Source organism: Equus asinus, chromosome 5 (genome assembly GCF_041296235.1).
Source record: "Equus asinus isolate D_3611 breed Donkey chromosome 5, EquAss-T2T_v2, whole genome shotgun sequence".
Lineage (NCBI taxonomy): Eukaryota > Metazoa > Chordata > Mammalia > Perissodactyla > Equidae > Equus > Equus asinus.
The window spans coordinates 58,210,303-58,228,033 of record NC_091794.1 but is presented as its reverse complement, the minus strand read 5'-3'; the positions used below and the strand labels follow the sequence as shown (position 1 = coordinate 58,228,033).

At 37.1% G+C, this 17,731-nt stretch overlaps 1 protein-coding gene across 4 annotated transcripts in view; it reads left to right on the top strand.

Annotated features, from left to right (window-relative positions):
- Positions 1-17,731, top strand: part of MLF1 (myeloid leukemia factor 1) — a 42,995-nt gene that overhangs the window by 23,265 nt on the left and 1,999 nt on the right. For 2 of the 4 annotated variants that reach the window (XM_070509595.1, XM_044770999.2), the window contains exons 2-7: positions 2,357-2,504; positions 7,243-7,284; positions 11,099-11,182; positions 12,642-12,770; positions 15,193-15,352; positions 17,429-17,567. In XM_070509595.1, the coding sequence (XP_070365696.1) occupies positions 2,357-2,504; positions 7,243-7,284; positions 11,099-11,182; positions 12,642-12,770; positions 15,193-15,352; positions 17,429-17,567 (702 nt within the window). The remainder of the gene's footprint in view (positions 1-2,356; positions 2,505-7,242; positions 7,285-11,098; positions 11,183-12,641; positions 12,771-15,192; positions 15,353-17,428; positions 17,568-17,731) is intronic. The other 2 variants (XM_070509596.1, XM_044771002.2) reach the window with 1 other exon arrangement.

Below are 17,731 nucleotides of genomic sequence, written 5' to 3'. Positions count from 1 at the left end.
AACTTTGAACAGACTTTTTATCAAAGAAGATATATGAATGACAAATAATAGAAAATAAACCCCCAATGAGGTATTATTAAACCACCTCTCAAATGAAAAAGAGTGACAGTGCCAAGTTTCAGCAAGAATGTAGCACAACTGGAATTCTCAGTTCACATTTTTTACAAAGTTAAACCCACTCTTACCGTATAACCCAGCAGTCCTACTCCTAGGCATTTTACTCAAGAGAAATGAGACTATGTATGCGCGAAGACCGGCTTATATGATGTTCACAGAAGCGTTATTCATAATCGCCAAAAACTAGAATCAGTTTTGTGATTATGTTGCGGTAAATCACGTGTGGACCATGGACCTAGCAGGAAAACTGAATGAACTACTGACAAATGGAACAATGTGGATGAACCATCGCAGCATTAGCTAAGTGGAAGAAACTACACAAGACGAACATAGTGTATGAGGCCAATATATGAAATTCTATAGTGACAGAAAGCCTGTCAGCTAATGATAACTAGGTTAGAGGGAGGTAATTATCTGCAAATGAGCAAGAGGGAATTTGGGGGGTCAAGGGGCTTTCTGCATCTTGATTGTGGTGGTAGTTGTGGCTGTACATTTTTCAAAAGTCATCAAATTGTAGAATTAAAGTGTATAAATTTTGTTTATGTAAATTACACCTGAACAAAGCTAAATTAAAACAAAAATCCTCTTTACATACGCAAACACAAACCCAGTTAAGTGGTTTGCTAATCAATTGCACTTGAAGCTTTTTTGTTTTAAAATCACCAACATAATATGTGAATGAATCTGAGCTCCCTGGAAATAGGTTTTGGTATAGTAATACTGCAGAATTCAAAGGAAAAGCTCTTTCTGCCTGGAATTACTAGCAGGACAGAGTTTTTGAGTGGTTTTATGATTATGTTGTGATACAGTGTTGACATGATGACGTCAGAAGATTGGAATTTAGAATTAGAACTGGGAAGGGTGACCTAAGGAGAATGAAACTGAGCTGGAGAATTCTGAAAGGAGGACAAAGTGTTAGGGCCTCCCCTGGACTACAGGAAAGAAGCTTGCCTTGGTAAGGTGAGCTTTGTGGGGATATGCCTTAAGTTCTAGAATAAGCAATAAGGAATTAACCAGTGGGTCAGTGACTTTCCAACTGAAATGAAGTTGAGAAACCACTGTGAAAAGGCAATAAAAAATTTTAGGTTCTTGAATGGGACTTGGGGTGAACTGGTAACATCAGATTAAGACCATCGATATTTACACAGCACATAGAATAGTGCCTGGAATATGATTATTGCTGTATGTGTGTTTAAGTAAAATACATCTCTTTTTATTCTCAGAGGTATTTAATAATAGAATAAGAGGGAGTAGCATTCATACATGAGTTAAGAAGATAAGGGAAATTAGCATTTATATGGGTCAGATATATTATATGAACCAGATACTGTGCTTTGTGCCTTCAGATTACTTGATTTAATCTTAACAACAAGGATATAGATATTATCTTCATCTTACAGCTATGGAAACTTAGGCTCAGAAAGAGGGTTGGCTTCTAATTAATTCAGGTACCACAAACACAGAAGAGGCAGTGTTCCTCAAAGGTGGGTGAGGGACCACTTGAGTTAAGATAACCAGGGATGCGTGTCCACAAACCACACCCAGACCTAATGAATTCCATTGGGAGTTTGGGGGGGAGAGGAATCTATTTCTAACCTCCTCACTAGTTGATTGGTAATTTCAAAAAAGGTTTGAGAACCACTGTCTTAAGACTTAGAAGATGTTTTTACTATGTGGTGATTTCTAGTAATTAGAGTTCTTAGAAACAGAAGTTAGCCTCATAGAGGTGATCTGTAGCTTTGTCTTTGTCTGTTAAAATAGTGTTGTATCTTTACAGTGTTCATAACATAGCTATAGTTCTCGTATTTCATAAATCAGAGTTAAAAAATAAACAAGCCAGCATTCTTTGTTAGTCCTCACTAGAATTTATCTTGTTGACTGCCCAAAGTGGTCTCTACCTGGTGGCAGGTAGCGGTCTTTTTTTTACCATTTCCCTCAGTGCTGGCTTAAGCTACCTGAGATGTGTTACTTTGTGTTTATCCTTTTTATACAGTAAGGGATAAGTAAAGGTGTGTTTTTATTATATACATGACTGAATTATAGTGGATAACAAATAGAACAGAGAACAGTTTTTGTATTCATGCATAGTGGGTTTTTATGAGATAATTCTATACTCCTAAACTCTTCTTCTGTCTCTTTAACAAGCATATTAGCCAACAATAATTCTTGGTAATATTTATCTGCCTACTTATTTAAATTTCAACACTTACTCTTATATGATTATATGTGTTTTCAACAGTGATTCTTTTATTGCACAACGAGAAAGTATGCAACAGATGATGAGAAGTTTTTCTGAGCCTTTTGGAAGAGACTTGCTCAGCATCTCTGATGGTAGAGGAAGAGCTCTTAATCACATGGGACGTGATGATGGTGAAGATTCCTTGACTGTAAGTTCTTTATTTTAAAATTAGTGAGAAGGTCCCGTGGGAATTGAAGCAAAGTCTCACAAAGAAATGTGTCTATGATGAAAGGATATAACCAATACTTACATTATAGAGATAACTAGTATATACAAGGCAGGGATCTTTTGAAAAGCTGAATCCTTTAACAGTGAATTGTTAGCTGTATAGAATTCCACTGTGCTCCCAAAACCTTAGGTCCATAGGGTTATATATTATAAGCCAAACTTCAAGTATTATTTTTCATATGTATATATGGTTTGTTCACCTTAGAATTTCCTCCCATGTCTTAAATTAGAACAAGCATAAATTAAATTGTGCCTTAAATTAGAACATTCCCCCACTGCAAAATAGTAGCCGAAGCTATCGTGTAATGCTTTATCTCTGTCGGACCCTGAGAAACCAGCCTCCTGCACTGCTACCTTGGACCTTCAACACTTAGGTAAGCTTCTAACTGTATTCAAAACCAATGCATAACTGCAATATATTCTCATAAGTCTTGTCTAAGAGCAAAACTAGAAGGTCACAAACACACTCAACTCAAAAAAAAAAACTGCAGGGTCTTTATATATCTTAACTATTTTCTTTTATTTTAGTTCTGTGTTTTTCAGCATCAGGAATGGCAGTTCTAGAATAACAGATCCACAGGAATTTCTATATAGATGAATCTCTGCAATTAAAATGTAGATATTTGGAACTCAGTAAACATTGAATTGGGCAATTGGGAAACTTCCAGAAAAATATTTTTATATTTTCTGTTTGCAATAATCTTAAATAGAACAAAATATTTCAAATATTCCTAAGAAGTTTGATAGATAAAATTATATTTGCCATTTAAATGAAAGTAATCTTTATATTCTTTTTCACATATATATTATTCCAATATATATATTATTCACATTCCAATTAGTTTTCTTTTAATTAGTAAATAGTCATATCATAATATATATTTTTTACTTCTAGGGCTATCACTTTCCGTAAAGTCTAAAATTAAGATCAGAGAAAAAACATTATTAAAGAGGACAGAAAAATCAGATATGACATTCTGAAATTTTATCTTTCACATGAGCATTGAAGTATTTTGTATATCTGTATAACCATAGCAAGGAAAGAGTTGGACTATATGTAGTGCTTTGTATTTATGTGCATAAATGAGCTACTTGTAGCTTTTGTGGAAGAAACAAGAAGTGACGCTTTTATTTCCTCGTGAGCATAGATCTGTGTATAATTAGCTGTAAAGTTCTCATTGAGGATGCCCATACACATCAACTGTGACTCCACTGGTCATCCATTGGAAGTAGAAGTAAGTGGTTCTTTCCTGGGCACTCGTGCTTTAGACATCTGGATGTTTAATGCGCTGGAATAAGAAATATATAACCGAATAAAGAGAGAACTTTCTGTGAAACTGTAGTTTGTAAGATTCGTAATTTATAACCGTTTGCATTTTAGCTCACCTTACATTATATTTGCCTCGCCAACGTGGCTTGAAATCAAGTTTTGGGGAATGAAAAAAAAACCTTCAGCTGAAGTAATATGGTTGCACAGAAGTCATGATTGAATAAGGAAAGTCAAGTAGGAAAACAGTTCTGAATACAGTGGAAGGCCAAAACCATCATTTGAATGAAAAGCTAAAATAGATGTTACCTTGTACAGTGTATGGTGGCATAAATTAACTTTTATCTAAAATTATGAATCATTAGTATAGGCTAAAGTCTGTAGCTAGCATTATCCAATAGTGCTTTCTGGGTTCTAGAACGTTTCTGATGGGAATGTTCTAAATCTGTCCTGTCCAGTAAGCTAGCCACTAGCCACATTTGACTGTTGAGAACTTGGAATGCGCCTACTGCTACTGAGGAACTGAATTTTTAATTTAACTTTAATTATTTCAAATCTAATTTTAAATAGCCATGTGTGGCTAGTGGGTACCTCAATGGAGGGCGTGATGATAGACATTCACATAGGCCCCAAAGCATTTAGCGTTTTTAACCAGTACTGAGTAAAGAGCACTGTATGTGAACTTATCATCTTGTTTCTCATTTAAAAATCATCTCTGTAGGGGGCTGGCCCTGTGGCCAAGTGGTTAAGTGCATGCGCTCCGCTGCAGGCGGCCCAGTGTTTCGTTGGTTCGAATCCTGGGTGTGGACATGGCACTGCTCATCAGACCACACTGAGGCGGCGTCCCACATGCCACAACTAGAAGGACCTGCAACGAAGAATATACAATTATGTACTGGGGGGCTTTGGGGAGAAAAAGGAAAAAAAATAAAATCTTTAAAAATCATTGCTTTAAACATTTTCCCAAGAAAAACTGCAGTACTTATCTACCTATTAAGTAAAAATAAATGATAATTTTTGCTATGTCAGATTTAGATCAACCCATTTCATAAAACCTTGAAGTTTCATAGCTCTTTGGATAGTAAATACTGCTGGTAGTGTTTACTTGCCTCTCATCTAAAATCACTTAGTATACATTTTTCTTTAATTGCATCATATTGTAGCAACTATCTTAGAAAGCTCACACCAGTGCATTTTTTTCTTGTTCAAACTATGAAAATCCTTTGCCAATAAATTCAATTCAATTCAAATTAAGATATAGAAATTTCATCCAGTTATAGCAGGTTTTCAAAGGAACATGCAGCCTCTCTCTTAACCAAAACTCACCTTTTTTTCTGTACATTTGTAATTTATACTGGTGAGATGTGGCTCTCCTTTTTTTCCCTAGGATGTGATACCTTTGACATGTTTATGTCTGAGCATGAAAGACCTACGTAATAGCAAACAATAATTAATTAAGAGAAAACAAAAACAAACAGCAATAGCAACAGAAGGCGTCTATCCCAACCTGACTTTTCTAAGTCAGTGGTTTATAACTAGATGTGAAGGTAGGAATAAAAATTAGAAACTGACTGCAGAAGATGGAAAAGACCACTGCTAAGTCTGAAAAAAGCATAGCCAAGAAAACAGTAGGCTTTTTGAGCCTGCTGGCTGTCCTAGTCTATTTGAACTTTTAATAAAAATTTATACAGAGCTTTTCTTTCTTTTTATGAAGTAATACGTTTTAAGATAAGTGTTGTGATTAAGCAGTGAGCCATTATGCTGATGGTTTTAAGCACAGTGGATAAAAATCTGTCTTTCAAGGGGCCAGCCTCGTGGTGCAGTGGTTAAATTCATACATTCACTTCAGCGGCCTGGGGTTCAGCACCGGATCCCGGGTGCGGACCTACACACCATTTGTCAGGCCATGGCTGAGGCAGGCGTCCCACACATAAAGTAGAGCAAGATGGGCACGGATGTTAGCTCAGGGCTAATCTTCCTCCCCAAAAAAATCTGTTTTTCAAATTGACACTTTAATAATTTTTTGCTTTATTTTTGGCTCATCCTTGACATTTGTCATCTTTATCAGCCATAGTATGAGGGAAAACAGACTGCTACTACACGTAGGAGAAGCATCAGCTATGCTCTTTTCTTGTGTTTATACTAGTAGCATTTTCTTCAGCTTGTGATTTCTTTGTGGGGATATTTTTAAGCCAGTTGTCCACTTTGGGAGGATTAGTTTTGTTTAAAACTATATAATTTAATCTGTAAATTTATTTAACTAGACAATTTATAATTCAAGATATGACGTGACCATCTGACATTCAGATTGAGTGATGGTGCTAGAGTCAGTCTAGAACCTGCCTTTCCTTTCAGTGAAAAGAAATAGAGAGAGGGCTTTTGCTGGTGCGGCCAGGACACTTTGGAGATTACTGTTCTACATACGCAGTATAAGTGTGATACAATTTATTGATAAATTTAAACAAATAATTTAAGATTAATCAAATTTAAATAAAATAAAAATCTGATAAATTATATCTGATATAATTTATTATAAAATTTAGTATAAACAAAGTTTTCTCTATTTTTCAACAAAACTTATACTGGGAGAAAATTATCGATCACTGAATGATGGTAAAACTTTATATATACCTTTTACCCAGAAATTCAAAATTTATTTTCAACATTTGAAACTTCCAAGTAATGAAAGTTTTTAATTTTGCAAATATGTGTCTAAAAATTTCTTTATTCATCTGCACCTATTGAGGAATACTATTTGTGAACTGTTAATTTTGATTATTCCAGTATATGTAACATTCTTTTGCCTATCAAAGACTCTATTTCTAAATCTCTGTGTGTGATCCTTTCTGAAGTCTCTGTTTCTTATTCCATAAATTAGTTTGCAGGAGGTTTTCATTACATTTTTTTTGCCCAATATCTCTGCTAATCTTTTGAAATGTTATTAATGTAGATAATTTTTACTTTTAATTGCTTATAGGCAAGATTAACTGATCTTTTAAAAATATAGAATAGTTGAGCAAAAGAAATGATATAATCTTAATCATTGTACCTTATGTTTTAATTAATTTTGGTGTGAATTTGCATTTCCTCTGAGAAATGTTTGTCTTAATCCATAGCAAATACTTTTTCTTTCAGCTGCCTTTAATAAATACTACAGTAGTCATATTTAAAATCGACGTATGACCTCCCTGTTTGCCTGCCAGGCTTCTGTCAGACTCTACAATGAATTATAAGCAGATAATTTTAAAAATGTATATTGAGTTCTTTTGAATTAGAAGGTTCTGTAATTTTGTTAGCTCTGAACTATGTAATTATGCAGTGCATTTCTCTCTTTTTCAGGGATTATCATTAAATGTCATAACCAAAGTTAATTGTATTTTTTTTTCCCTAGGCAATGAGTTCTCTTGTGCCTTTTGGCAGTTTTGGTGGTATGGTTCGTATCATGAGACACAAACCATTTTAGCAGTATTTTCTGACGAATATTTCTTTTTCATTAACTCATGCAAACTGAATTGGCATGCAGTCTCACGTCCATAATGGCTTTTTAGTATTTGTACTGAAAACCAGTTTTATGTATGAAATTTATCTTAGAGGATTTAGGCATGTGTTTTTTGCAGTAAGTCATATCAACATATATAAAATCAGTCTTCAAAAAGAAAGTACAGTTTAATAGATGAACATTCGATTTACAAAAAGGATCTCCATAGTTGTGTTGAAAGGGGAGACTTCCACGTGTTTATGATGACCTTCCCCAAGGCGTCATAGCACCAACCTGCGGGCAGACATGCGCGTGCGGAAAAGCTCAGCTTGGCTGCTTTCCCCGGGACTCTGTGGCCAGTTTGTTCCGTTACTTTTCCTTTCCCATGTCCAGGTACAGCTGTTCTGCAACCATCTTTTCTCCCACCCATTTCTTGGGCTTTAGTCCTGTTTTCTGTGATGCTAGTTTCTAATACACTTAAAAGCCATCTGAGGAGTAGCAGAGAATAGTGTGACTTTGGAACATTTCCTGTGGATGCATCTACACTCTCATGAAAAAGTTTCTTTTTATTCTCTTGTGCTAGACTTCAACCATTTGTCTCCCTGAAGTTTGACATATAACATTTGTCCTTCCCGACCAGAGTTTTTAGAGGGATGAATGACGAAGAAAGAAAGCAGTTATAGCACAGAGTTATCATTAAAATGCCCGGGAAGTTCAGCATGCTGTGGGAGCACAGATAGAAAAAAGCATGTAACCTAGACCTTTGGAGGGGTGGGTTGGAGGTCAACCAGAGAAAACTTCCTGAACCTTGTGGATTAATAGGAATTAGCCAGGAAGTGCAGAGAGGGGAAAAGAAAAGTGCTCAACACAGAGGAAACAGCATGTGCAAAGACCTGGAGGCAAGGTGACTTGCCTAAAGATGTTGAGGATGACTTATCCTAGAGTATGAGTTGGAGAGTGGATATAGATGAGGATGGAGAGGTAACCAGGGACTTCTTTCGGCCCTGGTAAGGACTGTGGACATTATCTTAAGAGTAGGGGAAGCAGTTGATGAATTTTCATCAAAGTTATAATAGAATCAGATTCTCATTTTTGAAAGATCATTGTGCCCACAGGGGAGAGAGACTAGAAGGGAGCACAGTGGAGGCAGGGAGGCCAGGGGCTGTTAAAGCATTCTGGGAAGTATTAGTGATGGCCTTTACTTGGATAATGGTTGTGGAAATAAAGAGAAATCATTTCATTTGAGAGAGAGTTAAAGAGGTGAATGGATAGAACTTGGTGGTTGATTGTGCTGAAGGAGCAGTAGAGAGGGAGAAGGAAAGTATTATGCCATATTTCTGGCAGGAGGAGTTAGGTGGATGGGAATGCCACTGAGCTAAGGAATAGAGCATTGATGCAGTACAAATATGAGGGCAGGGATGGTCAAAAGGATCATTTCAGTTTTAGGTGTTTGCATTTGAGGTGTCTGTGTGCTTTCCAGGTGGATTTATCTGGTAAACAGTTGTATATATGAGTCTGAGCTGAGCTACAGATAATTTGTCCATTCATTCAGCAAATATTTATTGAGCCCTCCTATATGCCGGGAATTATTTTATATGTATTGGGAATAGAGTAGTGAATAAGACAGAGAGGATAACCCTGCTTTCAGGGGTTATTTTTATAGAGTGGGAAAACACAGCAAACAACAAAATAATTTCAGATAGTCAAAGTACGCCGAAGGAGATGAAGCAGGGTAATGATATAGTGGCAGGTGGGAGGTGAAGCAGAGATTAGTTTAGGCAGGTGGCCAGAAGAGGCCTTTCTAAGGAAGTGATAATTGAATGATGAGAAGAAACTGACTATGCTGAGAGTCAGGAGAAAACATTCTAGGCAGAGAGAAGAGCATGTGTACAAAGCTCCTGAAGGCCTGACGAGCCCACTGGAATCTCAGCTCTAATTTGTACCCCCACTGTTTGTCACTCCAAGGTGGTGGGCCGCCTCAGAGCAAGTACAGATACATCTTTTGATGGTGATTTGGTAGTGAGTGAGAAGAGGGCCGAGTATACCCAAACATCTGATCTCCTCCTCCTCCTCTTCCTCCCCCGGGCCCCTCCTCCCCCTCCTCCCCCCTCCTCATCCCCCTCCTCCCCTCCCTCCTCATCCCCCTCCTCCCCTCTCTCCTCCTCCCCCTACTCCCCTCCCTCCTCCCCTCCTCCCCTCCCTCCTCCTCCCCCTTCTCCCCTCCCTCCTCCTCCCCCTCCTCCCCTCCCTCCTCATCCCCCTTCTCCCCTCCCTCCTCTTCCCCCTCCTCCCTCTCCCCCTCCTCCCCTCCCCCTCCCTCCACACCCCTTCCTTGGGCTAGCCCTTCCATCTCATGAATTGTATCTCTCATACAGCCCTGATTCTCAACCTAGTGTTGAAACAAAACATTTAGAATATTTTCTAAATTGTGTTGAATTTCTAAAATGCAGATTAATTCTACTTCAGTCCTTTGTGTACCCAGAGACATATCAATATTTCCTAACTGTGCCTTTGTTGTTCCCTAATATGTTAAGTGCAGGTCCTAAATTTGGTTTTCCCATCTATTTCCCATCATTATCAGCACTAAAAACCCAGTAGAAGGCAGAAACACAAACAGGCCTTTGGTAATTCTTTATTGAGTCCCAGCTTGGCACACAGCAGAACCTTCAGAAGGGCTGAAATATGGACATTGAACCACAGTGCCTTTCAGGATTCAGGACTCCTCCTGCTGGAGTGAAGGAGTTCCTTGAACCAGACACTCCCTCTCTTTTATAGTAGTAGAGGATGCAGTGGTTGACACATTAGAATGTGTGCTTCACTTTTTATTTTCTGGTGAGTGTTCCAGTGATAAAACCTAAAATCAATAGCAGATTTTTCTAGAACAGGATTTCTCAGCCTCAACACTACTGACATTTTGGGTCAGACAATTCTCATTCTTGGGGGCTGTCCTATGCATTGTAGGATGTTTAGCAGCATCCCTGGCCTGTACTTACTAGATGCCAGTCATATAATCCTCTTCGGTTGTGACAAACAAAACTGAGTATAATTATTGCCAGATGTCCCTGGAGAGTCAAAATTGCTCTTGGTTGAGAAACCACTATTCTAGAGGAATCCTTAACTGTTCTTCTAAAGGAGCATACCTTGTGCTTCAAGGATATGCCTAACTGAGCCTTACGTGGTAGGCAGTAAATGGAAAGCCTAATAGTAGAGGGAAGTGACTTCTATCACTTGGACCGTACTGTGATGAAAAGGAGGGCTGGCTACTCCAGAAGCAGCTTGTCAGCCATGTGGTACTGGTAGAGATGACACTGGCATCTTATACCCAAGTTTTATTTGTTTGCATAAAGGGGTATTGAAAGGGAAGTAGGAAAAATGTGTACTATTCTATGTCAGAGCTATCCCAGCCCAGAATGCACCTCTCAGTATTTAAATTTTAACCAAATTACGTTTTGAGAAAGATGAGAAATGACATATGTGTTTATATGTTCATGCATGTATGTATGTGTGTATATATACACATGTATTTATGCATGTTTTGATAGTGTTACTTTTATATGTTGACTGTTTGGGATTTTGTCTATGCTTCAATTTTTTCTTTAACCAATCGCTTTCATTGTATAAGTCCTTAAATTATCTTTGGCTGGTTGGTTACTGTATGAGATCCCACTGCACAAATTGGGAAGAAATTGTTTCCGATGTTTTGAGAAGGTTGATTTGCTTCTTTTGTGTTGTACTTATAGTTAATAACATACTTCTTAATATCCTGTAGCATACAGGTGTCAACCCTTTCCAGGCAATGGACCGAATGATGTTAAATATGAGAAACAGTATGCAAGAAGTACAAAGAAACTTTGTAAGTACTAAAAAAATGATGAGCAAAACATTGTTTTCAGTTATTGGTACCCTATAGTGACTTTCAAACATTTTTTTAACCACGATCCACCGTGGTTGAAAAATATATCTTAGATCATGACTCAGTACAAAATAACTGTGTACTTGATAAATATATCTGAAACAAAGCTACATGAGAAGATGATCATAGTATTTACGATGTGTGCTGATATTTTCAGTACAAAATAGCTGTGCACTTGATAAACATACCGGAGACAAAGTCACATGAGAAAGCACTCGTACTATTTACAATATGTGCTGATATTTTCTTTTTTATTTCATATTTTAAAAATCCTGGTCACAACCCACCAAATTGATTTCACAACATACAGGTTTGAAAAATAGCATTAATTAAGTTTGAAAAGTAGAAAAAAGTAAACCTCAAAAACATTTGTTGTGCTGAAGGTCACTATTATAAATGAACATTTTATTTGAATTTAGATATTTTTATTATTTATAACCTGTCTACTTAAAGGATTTGTAGCATCTAAAAAATTAAGTTTTAGTGTTTAAAAAAAAATACTCTGAAAACAGAAATTTCAAGAATGATGTTTAGGCACTGGAATAGATCCATACAGTCTAAATACCTATAAACTAGTACTAATAGTCTTACTTTCTACTCATAATAGTAACGTTATAATAACTTGATTTTCTATGAAGACCTATGTCATTTTAGTCATCCAGTTTGGAATCTGAGGATCATTTCAGAGTGTCCCAATCTAGGGCATTATAAATGACTTTAGCAATGTAGCAATGAGGTACCCACAGGAGGTATAAAACTTCGTGGTATGTGGCTAATTGGTGCAGTGTTGACAAAATTGCACACAAGGGTCCACCACTGACTATAAAAGCATCACAGGTTTCAGGGCTCAGCATCTATATTTAAATCTAAGCCACAAGTCTTTTTTTTCTTTTTAAGATTTTATTATTTTTATTTTTTATTTTTCCTTCTTCTCCCCAAAGCCCCCCAGTACATAGTTGTGTATTTTAGTTGTAGATCCTTCTGGTTCTGCTATGTGGGATGCGACCTCAGCATGGCCTGATGGCAGTACCATGTCCGCGCCCAGGATCAGAACCAGCAAACCCCTAGCCGCCAAAGCCAAGAGCGTGAACTTAACCATTCCACCACAGGGCCGGCCCCCCTAAGCCACAAGTCTTTGATCCCAAAGACTTAAGGATCTCTAAGTGAATCCCTTGTTATTATTCCTCACAAGGAGAGTGGGAGTTGGTACCTAAAATGAAAGGAGGTTAGGACCTTCCTGCGGGTGCCATTTGGATACACCATACTGATAGTATAGTATCCTTAGTAGAACTTCTAGCCGATGTTGTTGCTTATTTGAATCCTCTGACATTAATTCTTCATATTTGAGTAAATCCTCTAGATTTACAATTTATATATATATATATGTTTTTATCTCTAGGGTCACCTTTCCATGGATCCAAATGGACATTCATTTAGTTCTTCCTCAGTTATGACTTATTCCAAAGTGGGAGATGAACCAGCAAAGGTTTTCCAGGCCTCGACTCAAACTCGGAGGGCTCCAGGAGGAGTAAGTATCTTCTAAGCATTCTTGGAACTTTATAAAGTTAATTATTAAAATTTTATGTGGTACAGGGCGGCGGGGAGACGTCACTGAGAAAAGCATTAAAGCTAACCGTATTTACTTAGTTTGCGACATTTTTTGTCCTCCTCCCATTCTGCCTTTTTTATCTAAGTATCTATTGATATTGATTACCTCTACATGTTGACAAGGTAAGTAAACACTAAAAGAAGTCTTTGTTTCATGAAATAGATCTCTGCTTTTAATTTATGTTCGAAGTTGTCAACTTAAAAAGCAAATTCGCCTATTTTACCCTCAAAATCAATTTATTCAGAAATAGCCAAAAGAATTGCAATTTGGCATGGGCATACTATAGTGAACCATAGGCAAATCCAGAAAACAAAGGAGAGGAGCTTGCTTTTATTGAGAAAAGGGGGGAATAGGGAGGAGCTGTTCTAAACAAAAGTCCATTGGGGGAAAGTAAAGTTCAGGACAGCAACTGGCTTCTCATTGGCTGAGCTGTGGCGTTTCTCATTGGCTGGGCTTCAGCGCTTCTCATTGGCTGAGCTGCAGTGTTTCTCATTGGCTGGGCTGTGCTGGTCAAGAGAGGAGTCTTTCTTCAGTAGTAATGTAGTTGTACTTCCTGTGGGAGAAGCAAGCGCCTGTCTGTTCCTCTTTGGAGTGATTGAGGTAGGCTGTGGGAGTGCCCCCTACAGGCATTCCTGACTTCAATTTAGTTAAGGCTGCTTCTATTAATTTCCCCTGAGTAAATGAATTTTAACTTATGAAATATTTGAAGTGTACAGAAAGGATCTAGAGAATAATACCTATATTCCTTCAACCCAGGTTAGTCAAATCATAACATTTTTCTCTATTTAAGTTGTCTCTTGTTTTGTTTTCTTTTTAAGCAGAAATGTTACAGATGCAGTTAGAGCGTCCAATGCCCTCTTCCTTGGTCCCTTCTCCCTTTCCAAAGAGAACCATTTTCTTATATCCAAAATGTATTATTTTCATGCATGTTTTTATAATTTTATTACTTATGTATGCAGCATCAACAATATAATGAATTATTGTACAGGTTCCTAAACTTATATAAATGGTTTCATCTTGCATATGTCCTCTGCAGCTTGACTTTGCCCAGTAATAGGCTTCTGAGATTTATTCAAGTTGATGTGTAGCTCTGGTTTCTTTATTTTAACTTCTATATAGTATCCAAAATCCAAAGTATGAGTATACCACAGTTTTTTATCTATTTTTCTATTGATAGATATTTAAGTGTTTCTTATTTTTCACTTCTTCATCTTTATAAATGTCTCTTTGTGCAAAGGGTCTAGGAAGGTATTGTTGAGTTGTAGGAGGTGTGTATCTTCATCTTTATCTAGAAATTACCAAGTTACTGTCACACAGTGATTGAAAAGGTTGGCTCCCACAAACTCTGGTATAAGAGTTCCCATTTCTCCACTTCCCTTTGAGTACTTATAGTAAAAAAAAAAAAATTAGATTTGCCTGTCTAATGTGTGTGAATAGTTCATTTTTTATTCTTACGTATAAAGATTCACCTTTTAGGGGGCCTGCCCTGTGGCTGACTGGTTAAGTTCAAGCACTCTGCTTCAGCGGCCCAGGGTTTGGAGGGTTCGGATCCTGGGCACGGACATGGCACCGCTCATCAGGCCATGCTGAGGCGGCATGCCACGTGCCACAACCAGAGGCACTCACAACTAGAATATACAGCTATGTACTGGGGGGATTTTGAGGAGAAGAAGAAGGGAAAAAAACAAAAGATGAAGATTAGCAACAGATGTTAGCTCAGGTGCCAATCTTTTAAAAAAAAAAAGAATCACCCTTTAATGCTGTTCTTACTGTAGTACAGCTAATTCCTCTCAGACGTTTTACCTTGCTGTAAGTGACATGCAGCTTAAATGTAAACCGTATAATTGGAGATGTCCCACAGCAAGCCGTGTTGATAGTCTTTGGCTATCATAAATATTCTAATGACCCCCAGAGTTGGTAGGTGGTAGCCATGAAATTCAAGCCATCAACATGACTGCTGGGTAATTAGTTGCCCTTACTTGTAAGAATGCTAGTAGCATGTACAGCCATCTATTACGTTATCAAGGACAACGTTGAAGGCACTAACAGGTTTTGTATAGTTAAGTTATTCTTTGTTGTAATATTTGATGACAGTTTGGAAAAAGGTTAAATTGTATTGGTTCTATTTGTCCGTTTTAATTTTAAGCAGCTCAGGAAATATCAAAGAACTATGTCTACATTTTTACTGCAAGTTGGCAGTGGAACTCAGTATTCATTATTTTTAAAGCAATAGACTTATGGTCTTACCTCTATGGATAAACAAGCCCTGAGGATTTTAGAATTATATCCATTCTATATATATATAAATAACAGCTAATTTTTATTTTCTTTATTTTTACAGATAAAGGAAACTAGGAGAGCACTGAGAGATTCTGACAGTGGACTAGAAAAAATGGCCGTTGGTCATCATCTCCGTGACCGAGCTCACGTCATTAAAAAGTCAAAGAACAACAAGACTGGAGATGAAGAGGTCAATCAAGAATTTATCAATATGAATGAAAGTAAGTTGCTGCAGAAAATAGCAGTCTTCCTCTTAAAGTTAAAACAGCAGCTGTGCTAGTAGAACTTGATGAATATTTTTTGTAGAAACATTTCATAAGGTGTCATTTTGAGGTAGTTTATGAATAATATGTGGAGGGAATACCTTATCAAAGTAATAAAATTGAGGTTTATTGTTCCATAGTAGATCTGTTTTTTATAGTGACTTTTGGTAATATTGAATATAATTTACTTTTTGTTTCATACTTGGAAAATGGAATCTTTTGAATTGTTATTTAGTAAAGTTACCAGCAGGCAAAATGAGTTTTTAAATATTTCTGTTTATCAAAGAAGTATATTTGAAAAGTATAAAGAAGAAAATTAAAAATGTCCATAATCCCAACCCCAAATAACTACTATTAATGTTTGAGTGTATTCCTTCCTAATAGTTTTATGTATATGTAAACACACATTTTTTTTTCAAAATTAGTATTTTTTTTTTAAAGATTTTATTTTTTCCTTTTTCTCCCCAAAGCCCCCCGGTACATAGTTGTATATTCTTTGTTGTGGGTCCTTCTAGTTGTGGCGTGTGGGACGCTGCCTCAGTGTGGTTTGATGAGCAGTGCCATGTCCGCGCCCAGGATTCGAACCAACGAAACACTGGGCCGCCTGCAGCGCAGCACGCGAACTTAACCACTCGGCCACGGGGCCAGCCCCTCAAAATTAGTATTTTACTATCTATATAATTTATATTGTGCTTATTTTAATTCACCATTATAATTGTGAACAGTCACCTATGATGTTATTTTTCAAAAACATTCTAAATGGTACCTGAAAGTTTTATCATGAACAGGTCGTAATTTATTGAAGCCATTATGTATTGTTGGCACTTAGGCTTTTGCATGGATAAGATTTTAATTTCTGGTATTGTTAGATAATGGATCATGTATATATCAATGTAAATACTTCCATTTTCCAGATTTTGTATTTATTCTTCAATGCATTTAAGTCCTTCCACTGTCCTATCCTCTCATTATAATTTTTAAGTTATAGTCATCTCCTGTTTTCAGAAAGTATTTTGAATAAAAATGTTTTGTATCATTTTAGAAAAAGAAATTCTCTTAAGGTTGGAATTTGATAAAATTATTCTTATGTGGGGTCCAGCCCTGTGGCTGAGTGGTTAAGTTCAGGTGCTCTGCTTCGGCGGCCCAGGGTTTCACTGGTTCGGATCCTGGGTGCGGACATGGCACTGCTCATCAGGCCATGCTGAGGCAGCATCCCACGTGCCACAAGTAGAAGAACCCACAGCTAGAATATGTAACTGTGTACTGGGGGGATTTGGGGAGAAAAAGAAAAAAAAGGAAAGAAGATTGGCAATAGTTGTTAGCTCAGGTGCCAATCTTTAAAAAAAAATTATTCTTGTACAATAAGATGGAAGCCACAATAACTTAACTTTTCTTTAATTTTAACCTTTGTAATTTTGTCGTATTTAAATATATACCTAGTACTTCACAATAGTTAACATGTTGAAGAAAAATTTAGTGAAGCAACATTATTATAAAGGCAATCTGAAAGAAAACGTACTGTCATTTGCCAGTTGTTGTTGTTATGGAAGTTAGATACTCCCTAACAACACAGATTGACAATCGAGATAAGTAACCTATCTCAGGAAATGGACAACAGACGCTTCTGAGGCCAAATTATGAGGGAAAACGGTGAGCCTGATAGGAAGTGCTGGTCATAGGAGGAGGGCCCAGGTGCAGAGGAAAGCATGATGACTATGAGATGACCCAGGAAGAAAGACTGTGTCTTAGTGTAATTGGGTCAAGGGGTCCATTGGGTAGAATAATATGATATCCAGGCAGGTGCGTGAAAAACCGGATCATCAATAACCAAATTAACAATAGAAATAGGAGAGGAACAAACAGAAAAGTAAGTACTACCCTGAGTCAAAGCCTTTATATATGAAGCAGTTTCCTGCCTCTATCTTGAGGTTAGGCTGATGGAAACACAGGCTAGAAGGAAATGTGTAGGGAGAGAGGCAGTTACTGACAGTTGATACTGTAGTACTTACCCCTTTACTTTGATATTTAATGTAGGTGATGCTCACGCATTTGATGATGAGTGGCAAAATGAGATTTTGAAGTACAAACCAGGGGGACAGTGGCGCAATCTAGAAAACACTAGGATGCGCAGTGTTGGTCATGAGAATTCAAGATCCCGAGAGCTTAAAAGAAGGTAAAGTCATTTTTAAAATAATCTGTGTTTTTTTAAAGAAGAACTAGAAGAAAAGTTAGTAATTTTACCTCTGTTATCAGGAAGTTTTGGTTAACATCTAAGTTGTTTGTAGCAACAGTATCTTTTGTGAAAGATGTAATAATTTTACATTATATCTGAGTATT